The sequence below is a fragment of the Glycine max genome, chromosome 5 (assembly GCF_000004515.6).
Source record: "Glycine max cultivar Williams 82 chromosome 5, Glycine_max_v4.0, whole genome shotgun sequence".
Lineage (NCBI taxonomy): Eukaryota > Viridiplantae > Streptophyta > Magnoliopsida > Fabales > Fabaceae > Glycine > Glycine max.
This window is the reverse complement of record NC_038241.2, coordinates 24,755,157-24,771,633: the sequence shown is the minus strand read 5'-3', so window position 1 is coordinate 24,771,633 and position 16,477 is coordinate 24,755,157. Positions and strand designations below refer to the sequence as shown.

At 33.2% G+C, this 16,477-nt stretch overlaps 2 protein-coding genes across 9 annotated transcripts; both read left to right on the top strand.

Moving 5' to 3' along the window:
- The first annotated feature begins 4,846 nt into the window (after window positions 1–4,846).
- Window positions 4,847–9,916, top strand: LOC100801357 (uncharacterized). The gene is made up of 5 exons (XM_003524604.5): window positions 4,847–5,057; window positions 5,607–6,357; window positions 8,288–8,627; window positions 9,048–9,129; window positions 9,538–9,916. Exons 2-5 carry the CDS (start codon window positions 5,736–5,738, stop codon window positions 9,736–9,738), a joined length of 1,245 nt encoding a protein of 414 aa, XP_003524652.1. The 5' UTR covers window positions 4,847–5,057; window positions 5,607–5,735; the 3' UTR covers window positions 9,739–9,916.
- A 1,059-nt stretch (window positions 9,917–10,975) lies between these two features.
- On the top strand, window positions 10,976–15,925 carry LOC102666964 (replication protein A 32 kDa subunit B-like). Of its 8 annotated transcripts, XR_001388349.3 has the most exons (7): window positions 11,001–11,345; window positions 11,525–11,583; window positions 11,732–11,814; window positions 11,920–11,963; window positions 12,163–12,356; window positions 15,729–15,791; window positions 15,883–15,925. XR_001388349.3 is itself a non-coding variant. In XM_014775577.3 (5 exons), exons 1-5 carry the CDS (start codon window positions 11,322–11,324, stop codon window positions 15,825–15,827), a joined length of 309 nt encoding a protein of 102 aa, XP_014631063.1. In that variant the 5' UTR covers window positions 11,001–11,321; the 3' UTR covers window positions 15,828–15,919. The 8 variants fall into 8 exon arrangements, 2 of the variants coding, with proteins under 2 accessions (XP_014631063.1, XP_040871294.1); XR_001388348.3 differs by having other exon boundaries at window positions 10,976–11,345; window positions 11,525–11,637; window positions 15,729–15,919; XR_001388347.3 differs by having other exon boundaries at window positions 11,525–11,573; window positions 15,729–15,919.
- The last annotated feature ends 552 nt before the right edge of the window (window positions 15,926–16,477 follow it).

The following is a 16,477-nucleotide window of genomic DNA, read 5'->3' as shown; positions in this document are numbered from 1 at the left end:
CACATACATAGCACGAAAATCAATATCAAAAGCATATAATTATTGTAAATAAATACACACAAGCAGAGAAGACACATCACATAGCTTTCTTTGTTGATCTAAGTTGTAATTTTTTAGGGTGTTACAACTATAACTTATTTTAATTATTCTACATCATATAATTAGACACTTTAATTAGTCACCAACTAATTAAACCAAAATTCCATTTTTAAACTAATTGTATAATCATTTACAAAAATGTCCTTCACTTTAAACTCTTACGACTTAATTACCCTTTTCTAGTTATCTAGATCACCATTAATCAACCTTAATTATCCCCACTTAATTTCTAACCTTACTAACATTAATTACTATTTTTTTTCAAGCTTCTAATTTCTATTTTTAGATGAAAATTCAATTTTTAACATTTAGGCCATTAATGAATTGACCATTATTTGACCAAAGAATTTTATCTAAATTATCTTTATTCTTTATAAACTTTAGCTTAAAAACTTAAAAACTTAACCATGCTTAGGTATCTTATGATAACATATCATTTCAATCATCTAAAACCACTACTCAATCACACAACAAATTAATAAAAGTGTCTATCACATACACATGAAAAATTGAGATGTTACACGTGATGGGTCAGGATGAATACTATACTATACTCATATTTTGAAGGTAAAAATTTATTTTCGCTTACAAATATTTTAACGGATACGGATAGGATCCAGATAGACTTTATCATCCCTACTAACACTTTACTACACCTGGACTAAGAGCCACGATGTCATATGGGCTTGCCTTCTATGTTAGTTTCTACAATATTTCATGTTGAGTATCATGGACATTATCTACCTTACGAGAAATTTGTTAAAGCAATAATCTAATTTGGCAGGATTGTGATCCATTCGCATTCTTATCCTATATGTACTCGATCTCAATTTTTTCGATGCTATATAAACTCGAGTAAGCAGTTTATCCTTTACTAACGATTTATTATAAATTGAACTCAATTGAATATCTGTGACACCCTCTACCCCTCACATATATATTAATAAAGGAATAAAAATTCAAATATTAATTAAAAGTATTTTTAAAATATTTTTAAATACAAGCCTTTCAAATGGGTAAAAGGCTCACATTCACTTTCTTCTACATCATATTCAAACTTGTCCAAATAAATAATAAAGTCATCTCGGCTCAAAGAAGGCCATTTAAGTTTCATACAATTAATATAGAACCTATATCCTAATGTCACATCCTGTCAGAGCGTGGTGTTCCCGTGTCCTCTAGCATGAGGTTCTTCATAGTCATCCACCTATTCATCTGCTCCCTCGAACACAAAGTTCAAGATCATCACAGGATCCAAACACAAACAACAAACCGGGAGTGAGTTATCACATTTCTAACTACTAGAGAGAAACAACACAACATATAGTAGCCAAATACAATTTACTTAGCATATCTCACATTATTTCATCACTTTGTCATTCATCAATCACGCTTTTCATCCATCAATCACACCTTTCAATCATCAATCACAATACACAGAAATCACACACTCCGATCAAGACATAATAACATATCAATTTCATAATAAACAATTAGCAAGCGTCTGCAATAGTTATGCTAAGACTCAAGCCTATATGCAATGTGGTACCATGTCAGTGAAAAACCTCGTTGGGCGCCTAGGAGTACATGACAAGACAAACCACACAATAGTAAGTCAAGTCACTCTCACTAGGTAATATCATAGGGAGACCAGTCAGGGTCACAGTGTTTTGCGAAAATGCTCCAACCATATGGGATCAACATAGGCTTAAAGGAGCACTCAAACCGTGTGACCCCCAAGGCCTACACTCCGAAGAGTCCGTCAGGGCCTCTCCCTCCTGATTCAGGTCCAACCCAGAAAACATTTTAGCACACAGATTCTATCTATGAACTGTACAAAACACACGACTCCTCAATTGTTCTCAAAATAGTTTTAACTCGTCGCCCTAAAAGGGACTTAACATTAACTCGTCGCCCTTAAAGGGACTTAACATTAACTCGTCGCCCTTAAAGGGACTTAACATTTACTCGTCGCCCAAAAAGGGACTTAACATTAACTTGTCGCCCTTAAAGGGACTTATAGTCGTGTGATTATACAATTCATAGTTCATACTCAATGCACACAATATCTCAATCACATACATACACAATTTATCACATACACTCGATCTCAATCACAATGGTATAATATCAAAATAGCATGTTATCACACCTCGTGGATCATATACACTTTACTTATGAACTATGCAATACACACATTTACTCAATTGTTTTCAAAATTATTTTAACTCGTTGAGTTCCCACAGTGGACCCCATCACAATACTCGTCGCCCTTAAAGGGTCTTACAATTGTGTGATTGCACATTTCATAGTTCACAACTCAATACATACATCTCATCTCAATACACATGTATTTCATCATCCGTCACATGTTCCATTTATCACATACGCACAATTTGAATCATCATTTCATAACCTAAACATAACAATTTATACAAAAGATTTTATCACAACATGGGGTGTAAAACTTCTGAAATAGTTTCTCACAATTGTATCAAAATCAATTAATCAAAATCATGGGTTAAAGACAAAGACATCAAGAGCACTCAAGTTTATCAATCAATTCTCATCAGGACATCAATTGGTACATAGAACACAATAATATTGTATTTATAATCATAAAGGAAAAGTTATAATTCAATAAACATCCCAAAATAAACCCAAATTTAGTTCTCTAAGGATCCCTACACATGTTCATTCTAACCCCTAATCGTGACAAACTCATCCCTTACCTCTGAGCGGACTCACGTGTCTTCAGCCAGCGATAGTAACATCTCTAACAGTTCCCTGAGATTCCTTCATTTATTCTTCCGACTGCTCCGATAGAATTCCCAAACGCCAGATAGACAGAAAAGAGATTGAAACCTCCACTTGTACGTCTTCATGTGATTCCTTTTTCTCCCTCCACTAATATTATCTCGAAAATCCCAACGGTGAAAGTGTGCGCAATTGAATTTCGAACAACATATCCAAATTTCATGAAAATCCAACGGTAAACAAAACCGGGATCATAGTTTTACCAAGACAGTTTTGGGTTTCTGCGGGAAATTAAAATGCTACAATGCGAAGGGTTTTCCTCTAAGCTCAGATATGATTTTGAAATTCCCAACAGTGAGAATGTGCGAAATTGGGTTGTGAATGTGGTACTCAAATTTCACGACGATCCAACGGTGAACGAGTCCAAGATCGGCGTTTTTCTGAAACAGGTTTGGTGGGATGCGGGAAAAAGAAAGGATTTTGAGAGGAGAAGTGGAAAAACGAAAATGAGGCCGGAAAGAGATACCTGACTTAACATAACTATTTATACATAGGGTATTTAGCCTATTATTTGCTCTATATTTATTTATTTATTTATTTTATAAAAATAAACTCTATTTTATTTTATATCAAACAAATAAATGAGATGTCCTTTTTATTTTCTCTCAAATCATTATTTTAATTAATAATTATATCTCCTTATTTATTTATTTATACAATTTTATCATTTTTCTAAAACTTTGTTTATTTATAAATAACCATCCTTTCCAATCTAGATTAAAAAAATTGGGATGTTACATTATCAAAGTGGGTTTTATAAATATTTTGCGCACTTTGCAAGAAATAAACAACAATATTAACAATGACTGGATCTTACATGCAAGTAAAGCGTAGCAGGATCAAGATCATTTTGCAAATGATTATTTACAAAATACCCTTCTCTTTATTTACCAATTTGCTATGTCCATTTACCCATACGTAGTCAACGAGAAAAAAAAATACAGTGGATTTTTTTTGTCAGCAAAGAGAATATATATATATATATATATATACCCTGAAAGTTTTAGTGTACAGGTTCCAAACTCGAGAGCCCTATGAAAAGTAAATCCCACCAATGATTACACCATATTTAACACATAAAACATGAAAAGATTAAATAACCATTGTAACATCAATCCCATCCATGCATACAAAGTGATTAAGTCAATGTTTATTTGGGACCGGAGTATCTTTTAGTTAAAGGGAAGGACTAATTTTTAAAATATTAAAATTTATTTAAAAAATTTAACTTTTTTAATATATATTTTTTCATATGTACGAAATAATTAAATATCTAATTACATAATTTAAAAATAAGACTATCTATTAATCATTCATATTATATTGGCTTGTTATTAAATCAATGTGTATATATATATATATCATTGAATTTTAATGGACTATAATAATTATATAATTTGTATCAAACTAATCATTAACATTTTTTATCATTTAAAATCATATTTTAAAATGTTTTGTAAGACTTTTTGGTTTGATTATGATATGATTAACAAATAATTATCTCTTAAATATGCATGAGGAGATTGATATCTTGATCATGATGCATAAGAAAAATAACTATTTGAAAAAAAGTCAATCCCTAAATATATCTTTATACACGAGAGATTAGTTTTTTATTCTTATTTAAAAAATACACTTAATTAAAAAAGAATATTTAAAAATAATTTTTTTACATGAATTCTTTCTACTACAAATGTCATGAGAACAATAAAACTACGAAAAACAAACCCACAAATCTCACCGCTAGTGTAATTCAAATCCAAACCAAATACGCCCCTTTCATCATGTGAAAAATAATAATTAAAATGTCACAGTCCTGCGGTCCACTGCATGTGAGTGGCATTTGGAATTTACACACGACATGACAAGTGCAAGGATGGGTTTCTTGGAATTCTACAAAATGTTTCACAGACGATGTCCACGTCCTGCTCCCTCCAAATCCACCTTCCTCACTCTCATTATTCCACCTTCAATGAATTGTTCTTGTCCTAAGAAAAATGGTTACTTCACTATGGGGTTGTACTAACGCGACATGTCTACTCTCACAATATATTAACATGTCCACATTCCGGGAATGTCTATCCCAGCGCAAATCGTTGCTTAACCCCGATTAACACATCAGGGTCACTAGTCAAATTCCGGTAACACTCCTCTTCTACCATGCTTAGCAATAAAATTAATTAGTATCTTCTGATTTTCTAGTTTCTTCTTTGTTGTCACGTTTTTAATATATGTTTGTTTAAGTATTATTCACGGGAATCGATCAAATAAGATTATTATGAATAGTAATTTTTTTTTTCTTTTAAGTATGTAACGTAATTACATATATTAAGTGATTAAGTTGGAATAAGTTTTAGGCAATTGAGTACTCAGAAATAATATATATTTATCAATTGTTAGTTGTTACCCTCGTTTTCTTTTCTGTCACATATTTTAATACATGTTGGTTTTATAGGTATTATTTATTAGAGGTCATTCTGTCGAATAAAATTACGATAAAACTTTTTATATCATGAATATTTAACCTAACTGTGTGTTCATTAGCATTCGGTGGTAATATGTGTTTGTCAATTGATAGTTGTTACCCTCTTTTTCTTTTGGTGTAACATTTCAAAGTGGTGGTTGAGTGATGAAGCATGACTAGTCAAAATCTAACGTTGGTTTCTTTTGGGTACAACGAATCTGATCAGATTTAAGTGCACCCCGAGATGTCCTCACGTAAAAGCAGAAAGACGGTTAACAATTTAGCATAGATGGGTCAAAACAAGTTAACCTTTCCATTTTCGTAGTGGGATTCTGTTCTTGCTTTCTCCAGTGTCATGAAGAAGAGTTCTTCATCATCATTCCAGAACTTGGGATCTTTCCCAAGTCCAGGGGCACCCTATTACAGAGAGAGAAGCATTGGGAGCCAAAAGGGGTGGTGCTCAGAGAGAGTTTCAAAGCCTTCAAGTAGTTCTGGCAGCATCAGCAGAAGGCACACAATGGCAGGGTTAACACCCTTTTGTGGTGGAAGAACAATGCCATCTAAATGGGACGAAGCTGAGAGGTGGATTTGTAGCCCAGTTTCTGCCTATGCTGAGAGCAGAAGTTCGCATTCACAGCTTCAGCGAAGGCCAAAGTCAATAAGTGGCCCAATTGTGCCTCCTGGTGTGGCTGCTTTCTACTCAAATTACTCACCTGTGCTGCCACTTCGCCAGGGTTTGGTTGTGAGGAACTTGGTGGTGGGTTCGCCCTTCTCAACTGGGGTGCTGGCACCTGTTGCTGTTTCTGTTCACCACTTTGATGCACATGATGGCACTGTTTTTGGCTATGACTTGGACAGTGGAATGCAGTTTTCTAGCCCTGTTATCAATGAGAATGGCATGGTGTTTTCTCCATTGTCCACTGCTGCACCCACGTGCTCTGAACTGCCCTGTAACCAATCATCTCCTATCTCTGAAGGTAAATCACTGTCTTGTTTTAATCCTTGTAACTAGGATTTTTGGCTTTTGGATGGAACTCAATATTCATACAGGCTTCTGTACTTTAGATGGGTTATGAAATTATTCTTTGGTTTGAAATTTCATCGTCACACTTAAATTCTTTGTGCTGTTCCTAAGAATATTATATGGGAATCAAATCTAAATTTTTTCTTTTCCACGAATTTAACATTACTTGTCAACTGAACTGCACTTAATGACTATGGAATTGCAGTGTCAGCCTTAGAAATTTAAGAGTCTTCGTATTACGACCAATAGCTGAATTAGTTTGAACAAATGTAGTAGGAGAGATAATTTCTCAGTAGTACTATAAAAAGCCTTGAATATTCTAAGGTTGAATTTCTCTAATTAGTAATTATATTGCGTATTCCTTGTATATAAGATGCTTTAATATATGTAATCAATTGGTTAGTATAAGGAGAAACAGTTTCTGACACTTGATGGCTACTGTTTGTGCCTAGATTTCAGGGGATAATTAATGAATGTGCAACGGGTTGTATTCAAATAACATTTGCGAAAGTATGACTTTACATGAGTTATATTTTGTGTTTTATATATTATCCAATTATATAATATTATGTTTATCATATTATATATTGTCCTAAGGACCTTTTTGTAAATTGGATATTTTATTTTTATTTTTAATTTAATTTAATGTATTTTAAAAAGACACTTTAACATTTAATTAATTCTTAATATTCTTAAATCTAAACCTAACTTTTCCTGCGTCCTATCTATCTTTCACACGGTCATCACCTATTTGAGCACGGACTCCACAAGACCAACAAGCACAAGAGCACTTTCCGATCTGTTATTCCTAATCTTAATCCCCAGCTAGCATATTATCCTACAAAACCCCATAGGGCCATCGAAGCATGCAGAAAGTGTTACTTTCAAGAGAAGAAAATACTAAACCCAACAGAGTGCAGCCGGTACAGAAAATCAAAGCATGATAACAAAGAATAACCCGAGTCCAGAGTTGGTTCAATGCAATTAACAAGTCATCATAGGAACTTTGCTTTCCTTTCGATTTTCTAAATTTTTTTCTTCAAGATCATGCAAAGCATAGTTTTGGATGTCTATCTGTTGAACAAGTTGCTGATTCTGGAACTGTAAGACTCCTGCGTCAGCCTGGAGGGAGCATACCATTCCCCGTTACATAATTAAAACTAATTAAAAACTAAGATTGATAGAATGGAGGAAAGATTAGGTTTAGAATTAGAAAGATTAGGAATTTATTAGAGAATAAAGTGTCTTTTTAAAATACATTAAATTAAAAATAAAAATATTAATTTATAAAAAGATCCTTAGGCTTTAATTAAAAAAAAAATTACACTTAGTCATGAAAATAAGTCATTTGATATTATATGATCAAACAATATATAATATATATTAATATGACTTATTGTAATGTCACACCGAATTTTTTTTTCAAAGTATATGCATTGTTTAATCATTAATTTGTTAATTTAATTTGGCAACTTAAGTCTTGGGTTGTCCACCACTAGCAGGTAAATCCGTGAAGTGTTGCAAAGTGCTTTTATATTGTTTTAACCACTAGGATGAGGTGGTCACCACCAGACATTTGTTTAATTAATGTCTTTGATTCCTCATAGAACAGTGAGCTATCACTACAAGTTTGTAGTTTTTGATCTTTTGGATTTTTAATATGAAGCTAATATTTAATAGAATTTTGTCACACTTAACACTGTATGTTTCTTATTAAAATGTATTTTGTGAAAATTGAATTTAGATTTATCTTCAAAATTTCAGCTGTGTATTATTATCTAAGTCAGACTAATTAGATTCTACCTCATAATCTACACACCTTTGTTTGTTGAGATTCGAAAATCTAAATTAATGTTTAAAACGATTTTTATTTTAATTTACAGATGAGAAGCATGACGGAACGATGGAGGGGGAAAACGTAGCATCTCATTCCTCAAGGTGTGACAAAGGTACCCAAATGAGTCCAGGAGAGATAGAGAATGATTCACATTCCTCTCCAAAATCTTGTGCCACTTCAATTGTGGATCAACAACAATGCCATTCTTCTAAATTAGAGGTCAGAGATGTGGAAGTTGACAGCCAAGCTACAATTGTCAGGTGGTCCAAGAGGCATGCAACCAAATTGGCCAAAAAAGACACTCTACACAGCAAAGATTTAAGAGAGATTAGTGCAGAAGCCCAAGCATCATGGGATATTGACGAGTCAAACATTGACACTTCCAAGTATGTTGCTTAAATACAAAATATCAATTTTTTTAAAATTCATGTTACATTAATCATTTTGGTTCCTTGGTTAAAGGGTTACATTAGTCATTACGTGTTGTTTTTCGTCCTGTTCAATTAGAATTGAAACTTTTACATCGGTAATCTGTAAAAAATTTTAATGTAAATTTTGTTATGCAAATTATCAAGATAAAACTTTAATTCTGATTGGAAAATAGTACAAACGATACCTAAACACTGTATCTATGTTTTCTCCTTTCTGGATATAAAATCAGTTTGGAGGCTGCTAAGGAATGTTTTTCAGTTCCTTGGATAAACATGAACACGATATTTGAATCTCTTAAACATTCAGAGAGCGAAGTGCATATAATGCTATTGTATTACTTATGCATTTATCCATGAACTTCTGTTTTGGCGCAGGTTACAGAGAGAGGAAGCCAAAATCATTGCGTGGGAGAATTTGCAGAAAGCAAAAGCTGAAACTGCAATACGGAAACTTGAGGTTTTTCCTATTCATCGTAACTAGTATATTGTATTTTCTTATATCATGCATGTATGGGGTCTAACACAAATTCATATTCATATTATCATTAGTTAGAAGAAGATATTAAATCCATTAAAGGAGGTTGCTATGCTGCAGTATAGACTATAGTAAAGCTCAGAAAATATATGTAGAAAGTGTATATAGTTAGGAGTATATTCTTTTGAACACACTCTTTTATTGGTTGAAATTTATTGAAGGTCATGAAATTTTACAGGTCCACTTCATATTTAACGATTTTATCTGAATTTTATAATTTTTAATAAATTTTAACTAATTAAAGAATGCGTTTAAATGAGTATGTTAAAGGGTATGTGATCTTCAACACAACAATTTAATCTCTTCTGACCATGATAATATTCAAAATAGATGAAATTGGAAAAGAAGAGATCATCATCAACGGATAAAATTCTAAACAAGCTAAGAAGGGCACAGTTGAAAGCTGAGAATATGAGAAGCTCAATTCCTGTACAACAGAGCCATCAGGTTTCCAAGTGCAGAGTATTTTCGTTCTCCAAATATGCTCAGATATGGTCTCCAACCAGTTGCTTCAGAAGCCATGATCAGTGATCGAACCCAAGTAAAATCCCTCAAGTCATTGAGGTTTTGACCAGTTCATAAAAAGTATACTACGCTGTCTTGATGCCAATTTGACGTAATTTGGCATGTGTTAGAAAGCCTTACACCATTATTTGCATCTAGGTACCTATGTATTCTGTGTATATAAAAGCACAATGGTTGTGATTAACTTTTTTTTACTTCTTTTATAAACATTCTTTTTTTTTTCTCGTTTTCTTTATGAGCACACCAAGTACTCGTAGATGGTGATTGAGGAGAAATTATTACAACGTCGAGATTACCATAATCTCAGTTAATCTTTACATGATGTACATAATTAAATTTTATTAATACTTTTTATTGTAAATTAAAAACTTTTTTTTTATAGTTACATAAAAGTATTTCCATCATTTATCACTTACATGAAAAATTAAAATTTATTTTGCATTCAAAATACACCAATAACAAATAGAAAAAAAGAAAGATTTGTGTATTTAGATATGTATTCTTGAAGTAATAAAATTTTTTCTGTGTGTATCCAGACTGACATCAATCTTTGTTACAACTCTTAGTGAAATTTTAAAGAGCAAACCCTTTGTCTACTTTTCTAAAAATATGCTTGAATTTTTCTAATTTGTGGCTAATACACTTTGCTCTTAAATAGATGATTTATTTATAATGTTAAAGAGATATGGATTTTGACCTTTCTCAATAAGGAGAGATTTTATTTAAAATAATTTCATATCTCTTTATCTTTATATTTTAAAATAAAACTATCTCATATCTTTTTATTTTAAGAAGTTTTCTGATATAAGACAGGTAATTCTCAAAAAAATCACAGACTACTTACGATAATTAATCACATGATCTGATCCTGATATGTAGCACTAGAATCTTATTTTTATTTGATGGACAACTTCCACATTTATAAAATGATACTCTTTGTTTATATTAATTATATTCTTAGTGCCAGTAAAAAATATAATAATATTCCATTAAAATATTTATTTGATTAAATTAAATTCTTTAATTTAGTTATCAAATAAATTATTTTCTTTTGCAAAGATTGAAATCTCGTTTGTATGTGATCCATAGGTTCAATATTAAATCGGTATAGTAATTAATCATAATTAATTTACTAACCAAGGTAGTCATCTAGCAATACTCCTTAACATCCATATAATATGAACACTACTAAAAATATAACTTTTTATGACGGGTATTTAAAGTCGATTGTCGAAAAACTATCATCATTTGACATACAATGACAATTTTGTAAATAATGTCAACTTTTTAAAGATGGTTTTTGTGAAATCGTCTTTGAAACCTCAAAACAACGATGAATTTCAAGAGAATCGTTGTCGATTTGGTGTATTCAAAGATAGTTCGTGAAAATCGTCTTTGAATCAGTACTAAAAAAAGACATCACTGCGTGACCTTTCCTTATACTACTAATTCACCCTATTGCATGTGCTCTCGATCAGCCACTATTCCTTGTGACCTTTCCCTATACTACTAGTTCAAGCAAGTTTGACGGCAACACAGCCTTCTACGATGGCAGATCCGTGCCTTCTCCTCAGCCTTCTCACGGCCCCATGCCTTCCTTCTATTCCTCCAAGGTCACTTCTCCATCTTTTCTTACTTTATTTTTTTCTTTTCATAATTACAATCACATTTAACCTAAAACTACGCAACACTAATTAACCCTTAGAGTTGTACTCTTCTTTTAATTGCAAGTGTTTTGATAAAATAAGACAATATATGCTTTAAGTTGCATTTATTTACCCCTATTTTGTAGAATCGTGATGCTCAAACCTTGCTTCCTCTGATAGTCAAGCAGATATACGGTGCGTCTCAGTAAGTGACAATAAAACGAATTTGATTATGGTTGATGGTGTAGACCTTAACAGTGTGCGTTCTCTATGAGAATTAATTTTAGCTGTTGACTTTGTTTAGGGTTTCGTTGGTTCTCATGTTCTGACCTTTTTGAGTCAATATTATATAGTCTTGTAGGAAGGGTGTGCATCAAAGTTGGAGGAATTACTGACATCACTTTTGTGCCTAATGATGATACTGGGAAGATTGAGTGTAATAAATGGTTATTGCTATTTAATTTTTTATAGTCTCTACATTTTTTTTCAATTCTTTTGTATCATTTGCTTTTGTAAATTATGAGTTATTGTTTATGTGTAGGCTTCACGGAGATGTTGAAACAGATGAAGCTGAGGGGGCATCGTGTATGTTACTACTAAATTGTATTTCCTGCATAGGTTTTCATTTTGCATTGCTATGTATAAGTTAATTTTAACTTATAAGAAAAGTTTAATATATTTTTCCTCTTTTTTTTTCTAGAAGTGTTTACTTAGAAGTTTATTCAAATTGGACTTTAATACTATATTTACATAATTGGTTTTTAACCTTTATCTCTAAATATAGAGAAGAATGGTCTGAAATAGAATATGGAAGCAATGGTGGAGTGGTCTCGAAGCTCCAACACTGAAGTGAAGAGAGAGAAACAATGGCCAATGTTTCAATTCCACTCTCGCAAAACGGTTTCTCCATACCCAATTACTCAACAAAACACCTATGTTTCACCCCTTCAACTCCATCACTCAGAATTTCTTGCCCTGGTCCAACTCTTTCTCTCTTAATTAATTTGTTATATTATATGATATAAACAATGCTTATTGCTTAGTAATTTGCTTCATTCCAACCTGTTACTGCTGCTACTCAGGTTTTAATTGAGCTTAAAATTTTAAATGCATTTGCTAGGATATCTTATTTCGATCTATGGAAGTTCAACAAAGAATCATATAATAATTAATAGACTGCTAGGTTCTTGGGGTTTCCTGAGTTGCTTGCAATCAAGTAATTAAACTGCATATTTTAGAAAGAAAACTGTTGGGATTGATATGCCTTGAATCCCCAATATTCATTGTTAAGCTCCCATTTGCAAACATAAGTTAAAGGAGACCACTTGTTTGTTTGTTCATTAGTTGCTTTGTGGAACTGTGAAGATGATCAACTAAGGTTGGAAAAAATGAAGTGACTTCTCTCATAATGTATCTTTTGATTCCTTTCATGTTAACATGATATAATCAACATATTTGGTTGATACAGCTGATAAGGTGATTTTTCTTTGGTTACCTACTTACCATAGGAAGGAATGATGGATAGCTTGTGGTTTTGAGGATGTATGGTGATTGATGAAATAGTTAATTTTTTTTGAAGGCAACAAATATGTTCAAATTATAACACAGCTTTTGACATGTTAGGACACATGAGGCAAACCACACTACTTTGTTTGGAGTATGGTTCCTTCTATACATAGGGTTTGATTAGGAAGCCTATTACAAGTTTGGTTAAAATTAGATTATCTTTAGAAACATTTATTTCATTATTTTGATGGTCTTTGGAATAAATCCTAAGAGCCTCACATTGATGTCCTTCACAACTTTGCATATTTGACTTGCCTCGGGGAATCACAAGGCCTATTTTCATAATATATTCTTCTTTTCTTCTCTGATAAAAACAAAACTTTCAAATTATTCAGTTTTAGTAGCGTGTCATGTCAGTTATAAATGTTAACGAAAGTTTAAATTTGTGAAAGACAAATATGATTTACACATGTCTTCAAAACAAGCAGTTGAGGAGAGAATGCAACACCCACTATGTTTTCCTTGCAGAGGCCAATCTTTCTAGAGTTGTCATGGCTGATCCTCTTAATTGTTGTACAAAGCCTAAGAATAAGATATTTAAATTAGTTATTAGGTGAGAAAACTTACCAAATGTAACTTTACTTGCATGTGAAGCATAATTGTGTAGATTGAATAGAGAAACAAACATGCTCTTAATTTGGCATCCTGTTACTATGTGTCGCAACCTACCCTACGACGGAAGTGCAGGCGAAAAGCCAAAAGAGCATCTTCCAAAAAAGAAAAACGCGTGAGAGTCGCTACCAATGTTTATTCGAAAAAAATGTTAGAAAAACAAAATAAAGGTTTGAGAGTTGTTTACGTATGGAGAAGGTATTAGCACCCCACGCGCCCGTCACAAGGGACGTCGGCCTTTAATCGAGTGTGCAAAACATGACTTCAAAATTGTGTATTTTTCTTTTTTATATTTTTTTATTTTTTTGGGATCGACAAGGGAGTTGCCCTTGCTCCTATGTATCCTCAGGTGCGATGAGAAATTCAGACCTACATAGTTCTTTAAGTCTGAATGTTTGTGTGTTAAATTGATTTTTTATGCTTTTGAAAGATTCATTTTAATTGCAAGCAAAAAATCGTTTAAGGCGTTGGACCTTAAAATGATGTTTTAAATTTTGAAAAGCGGAGAGAATGGTTAAGACGTTGGACCTTGAAATGATCTTTTAAATTTGAAAAGTGGAGAGAATCGTTAAGGCGTTGGACCTTGAAACGATCTTTTAAATTGGAAAAGCGGAGAGAACCGTTAAGGCGTTGGACCTTGAATTAAGGCGTTGGACCTTGAAACGATCTTAAGTGGTATTTGATAAAAAGAAATTAGTTATGAGTTGGTTTTATCTTGGTTTTGTTTATTAACTTTCAATCTCCTTAAAATATAACACTGGTGATAAGTTAAGATTGAACTTTACAAAGGAAAACGAGATCGCCGATGATAGATGGAGAAGATAGATGTGCACATAATAACAGGGGGCACTACTAAAAAAAGTCCTTTTTACGACACCTATTCTACGACGGTTGTTTATAACTGATTTAGAAAGTGGTACGGTGACATTTTTGTAATTATTGTGACTAAAAATGCATTTTACGATGCACATTTTAAGACAGTTATTGAAAACCGCCTTAAAATGTTATACGAATTAAATTTTTCGCCGGGTTTTACTGAACAACCATCATAATTTAAAAATAAAAAATAAAAAATTATATAAAGATTAGGAGAAATCTGAAGAGACTCTTGTTTCTCTCTCCACTCTCCATCATCTTTGCAAGTCCCTCGCTCGCTTCCTACTCTCACAAACCGTAGCTGCCACCATGGACAATAACAACCTCTTCTCCGATTACTTCTCTGACGACCTCGATTCCTTCCCCTACCCACCGCTACAACCATGACCACAACCACCATCACGATTTCGTCACCCTCGAGCCTCTCTACCTCTTCCCTTACACCTGGTGGCTCGAAGAAGTTGATGATCGAGGAGAGGCCGTGCTTTATATGGTGCCATGCAATTTCGATTCCGATTCTGTGCTTTATATGGTCCACTTTTTGGATCTCACCGTCACCGCCACAACACACGGGAAAAATATCACTTGCTCCCCATCCCTTCCATTTCGATCTCTATTCTCCCTAACACTCCTCTCTCTGTATATGAGTTCTAGGGTTTTGGGGATAGAAAGCATAAAACACATACACCACGTCGTTTGATTTGAGGGTGGCGCAAGATGCTGGGGCACCGCTTGAAGTCGAAGAAGCACGACGTCGATGGCGGCGGCAGTGAGAAGCAGCTCCAGCAAGACCCCTTCGAGGTCCTCAGCATCTGCGCAACTCCACAAATTAGGAAATCAAAACCGTGTACCGCAAAATGGCGCTCAAGTGCATTTCGATTCCCTTCTTGCTGTGTTGCTTTGTGTTTTTTTTTTTTTTTTGAATTTGCGGTGTTGATGCTTTTGACTGTGTTGAAGAATGAAGATAGTACTGGAGTCTCTGCTGTCATATATTGGATTGAGTTTTTTTGAATATTGAGTTTTTTTTGCGAGCATACCAACCCAATGGGTGGGAAAAATATCATTCAAGTAATTTTATGGATTTTTCTCCAGCAAAAAAGCAAACTTTGACTAGTTATAATGAAAAAAGGTAAAAATTGCCTGAGAATTTGCATTGAAGGTTGTAGCTCATCAATAATAATCATTCCTTACAATTACATATGTACTTTTGGTTGAAAGCTTTTTGGCTATTTCTATGCTCCCCAACTACTCTTTCAAAGAAGTTTTGTATCAATATGCTATTATATATGTGACCAGGCAGTCATACCAACCACTGGAGAGTTTGTTTACCAAGGATCAAGGGGCCAACAGTTTTCTAGTGTAAGGCCTGTGGAAGAGAATATGAGGAGACTGTAAGTATTTTACATATGGACTTTTCCTTCATGTATTATTGTACTTGCTTTCTCTGCAGGATTAAGTAATTACATAAGGAAGCTGAAGAGCTATGGAAGTAGGTCAGTACAAATAAATGCTGCCTTATTAATGGTTTCATGCATATTTTGGATAATGCTTTATAAAGAATTGAATTCATTCTGAACTTGAATGGAAGAACTTTTCACATTTTTGATTTAACATTGCGTTTATCTTTTTTATATGCACATGTTGATTTAATTCTGTTAGGAAGTACATTATTTCTTAATTCTTAGCAAAAACGTTGCATACAAATACACATGATGTAATCTAAGCCAACTTTTGTTCAAAGTGTTTTGCTTGTCTTATGAACTTCCCCTGCCAAATTTGTATGTTTGGCACTAAATTTATTTTGTGTTTGTTTCTTGTTGCAGCAATGGAACTTGCCCTGTTGTTGGAGAAGCTGACAAATGAAAAGTTGCTTAACTTGCACAGTGTAAGATATCAAGATTGTTTGGTCCTAGTTTTGGATTCATAGCATGTTTGGATTTGATTCAATTTTGTCATAATCAATTCCAAAACCACGTTGGAAGCTAAAACAACAAATGGTTACTTCCACTTTTTCAAAATTTCACCATGATTTTAGGTCTTAGAAT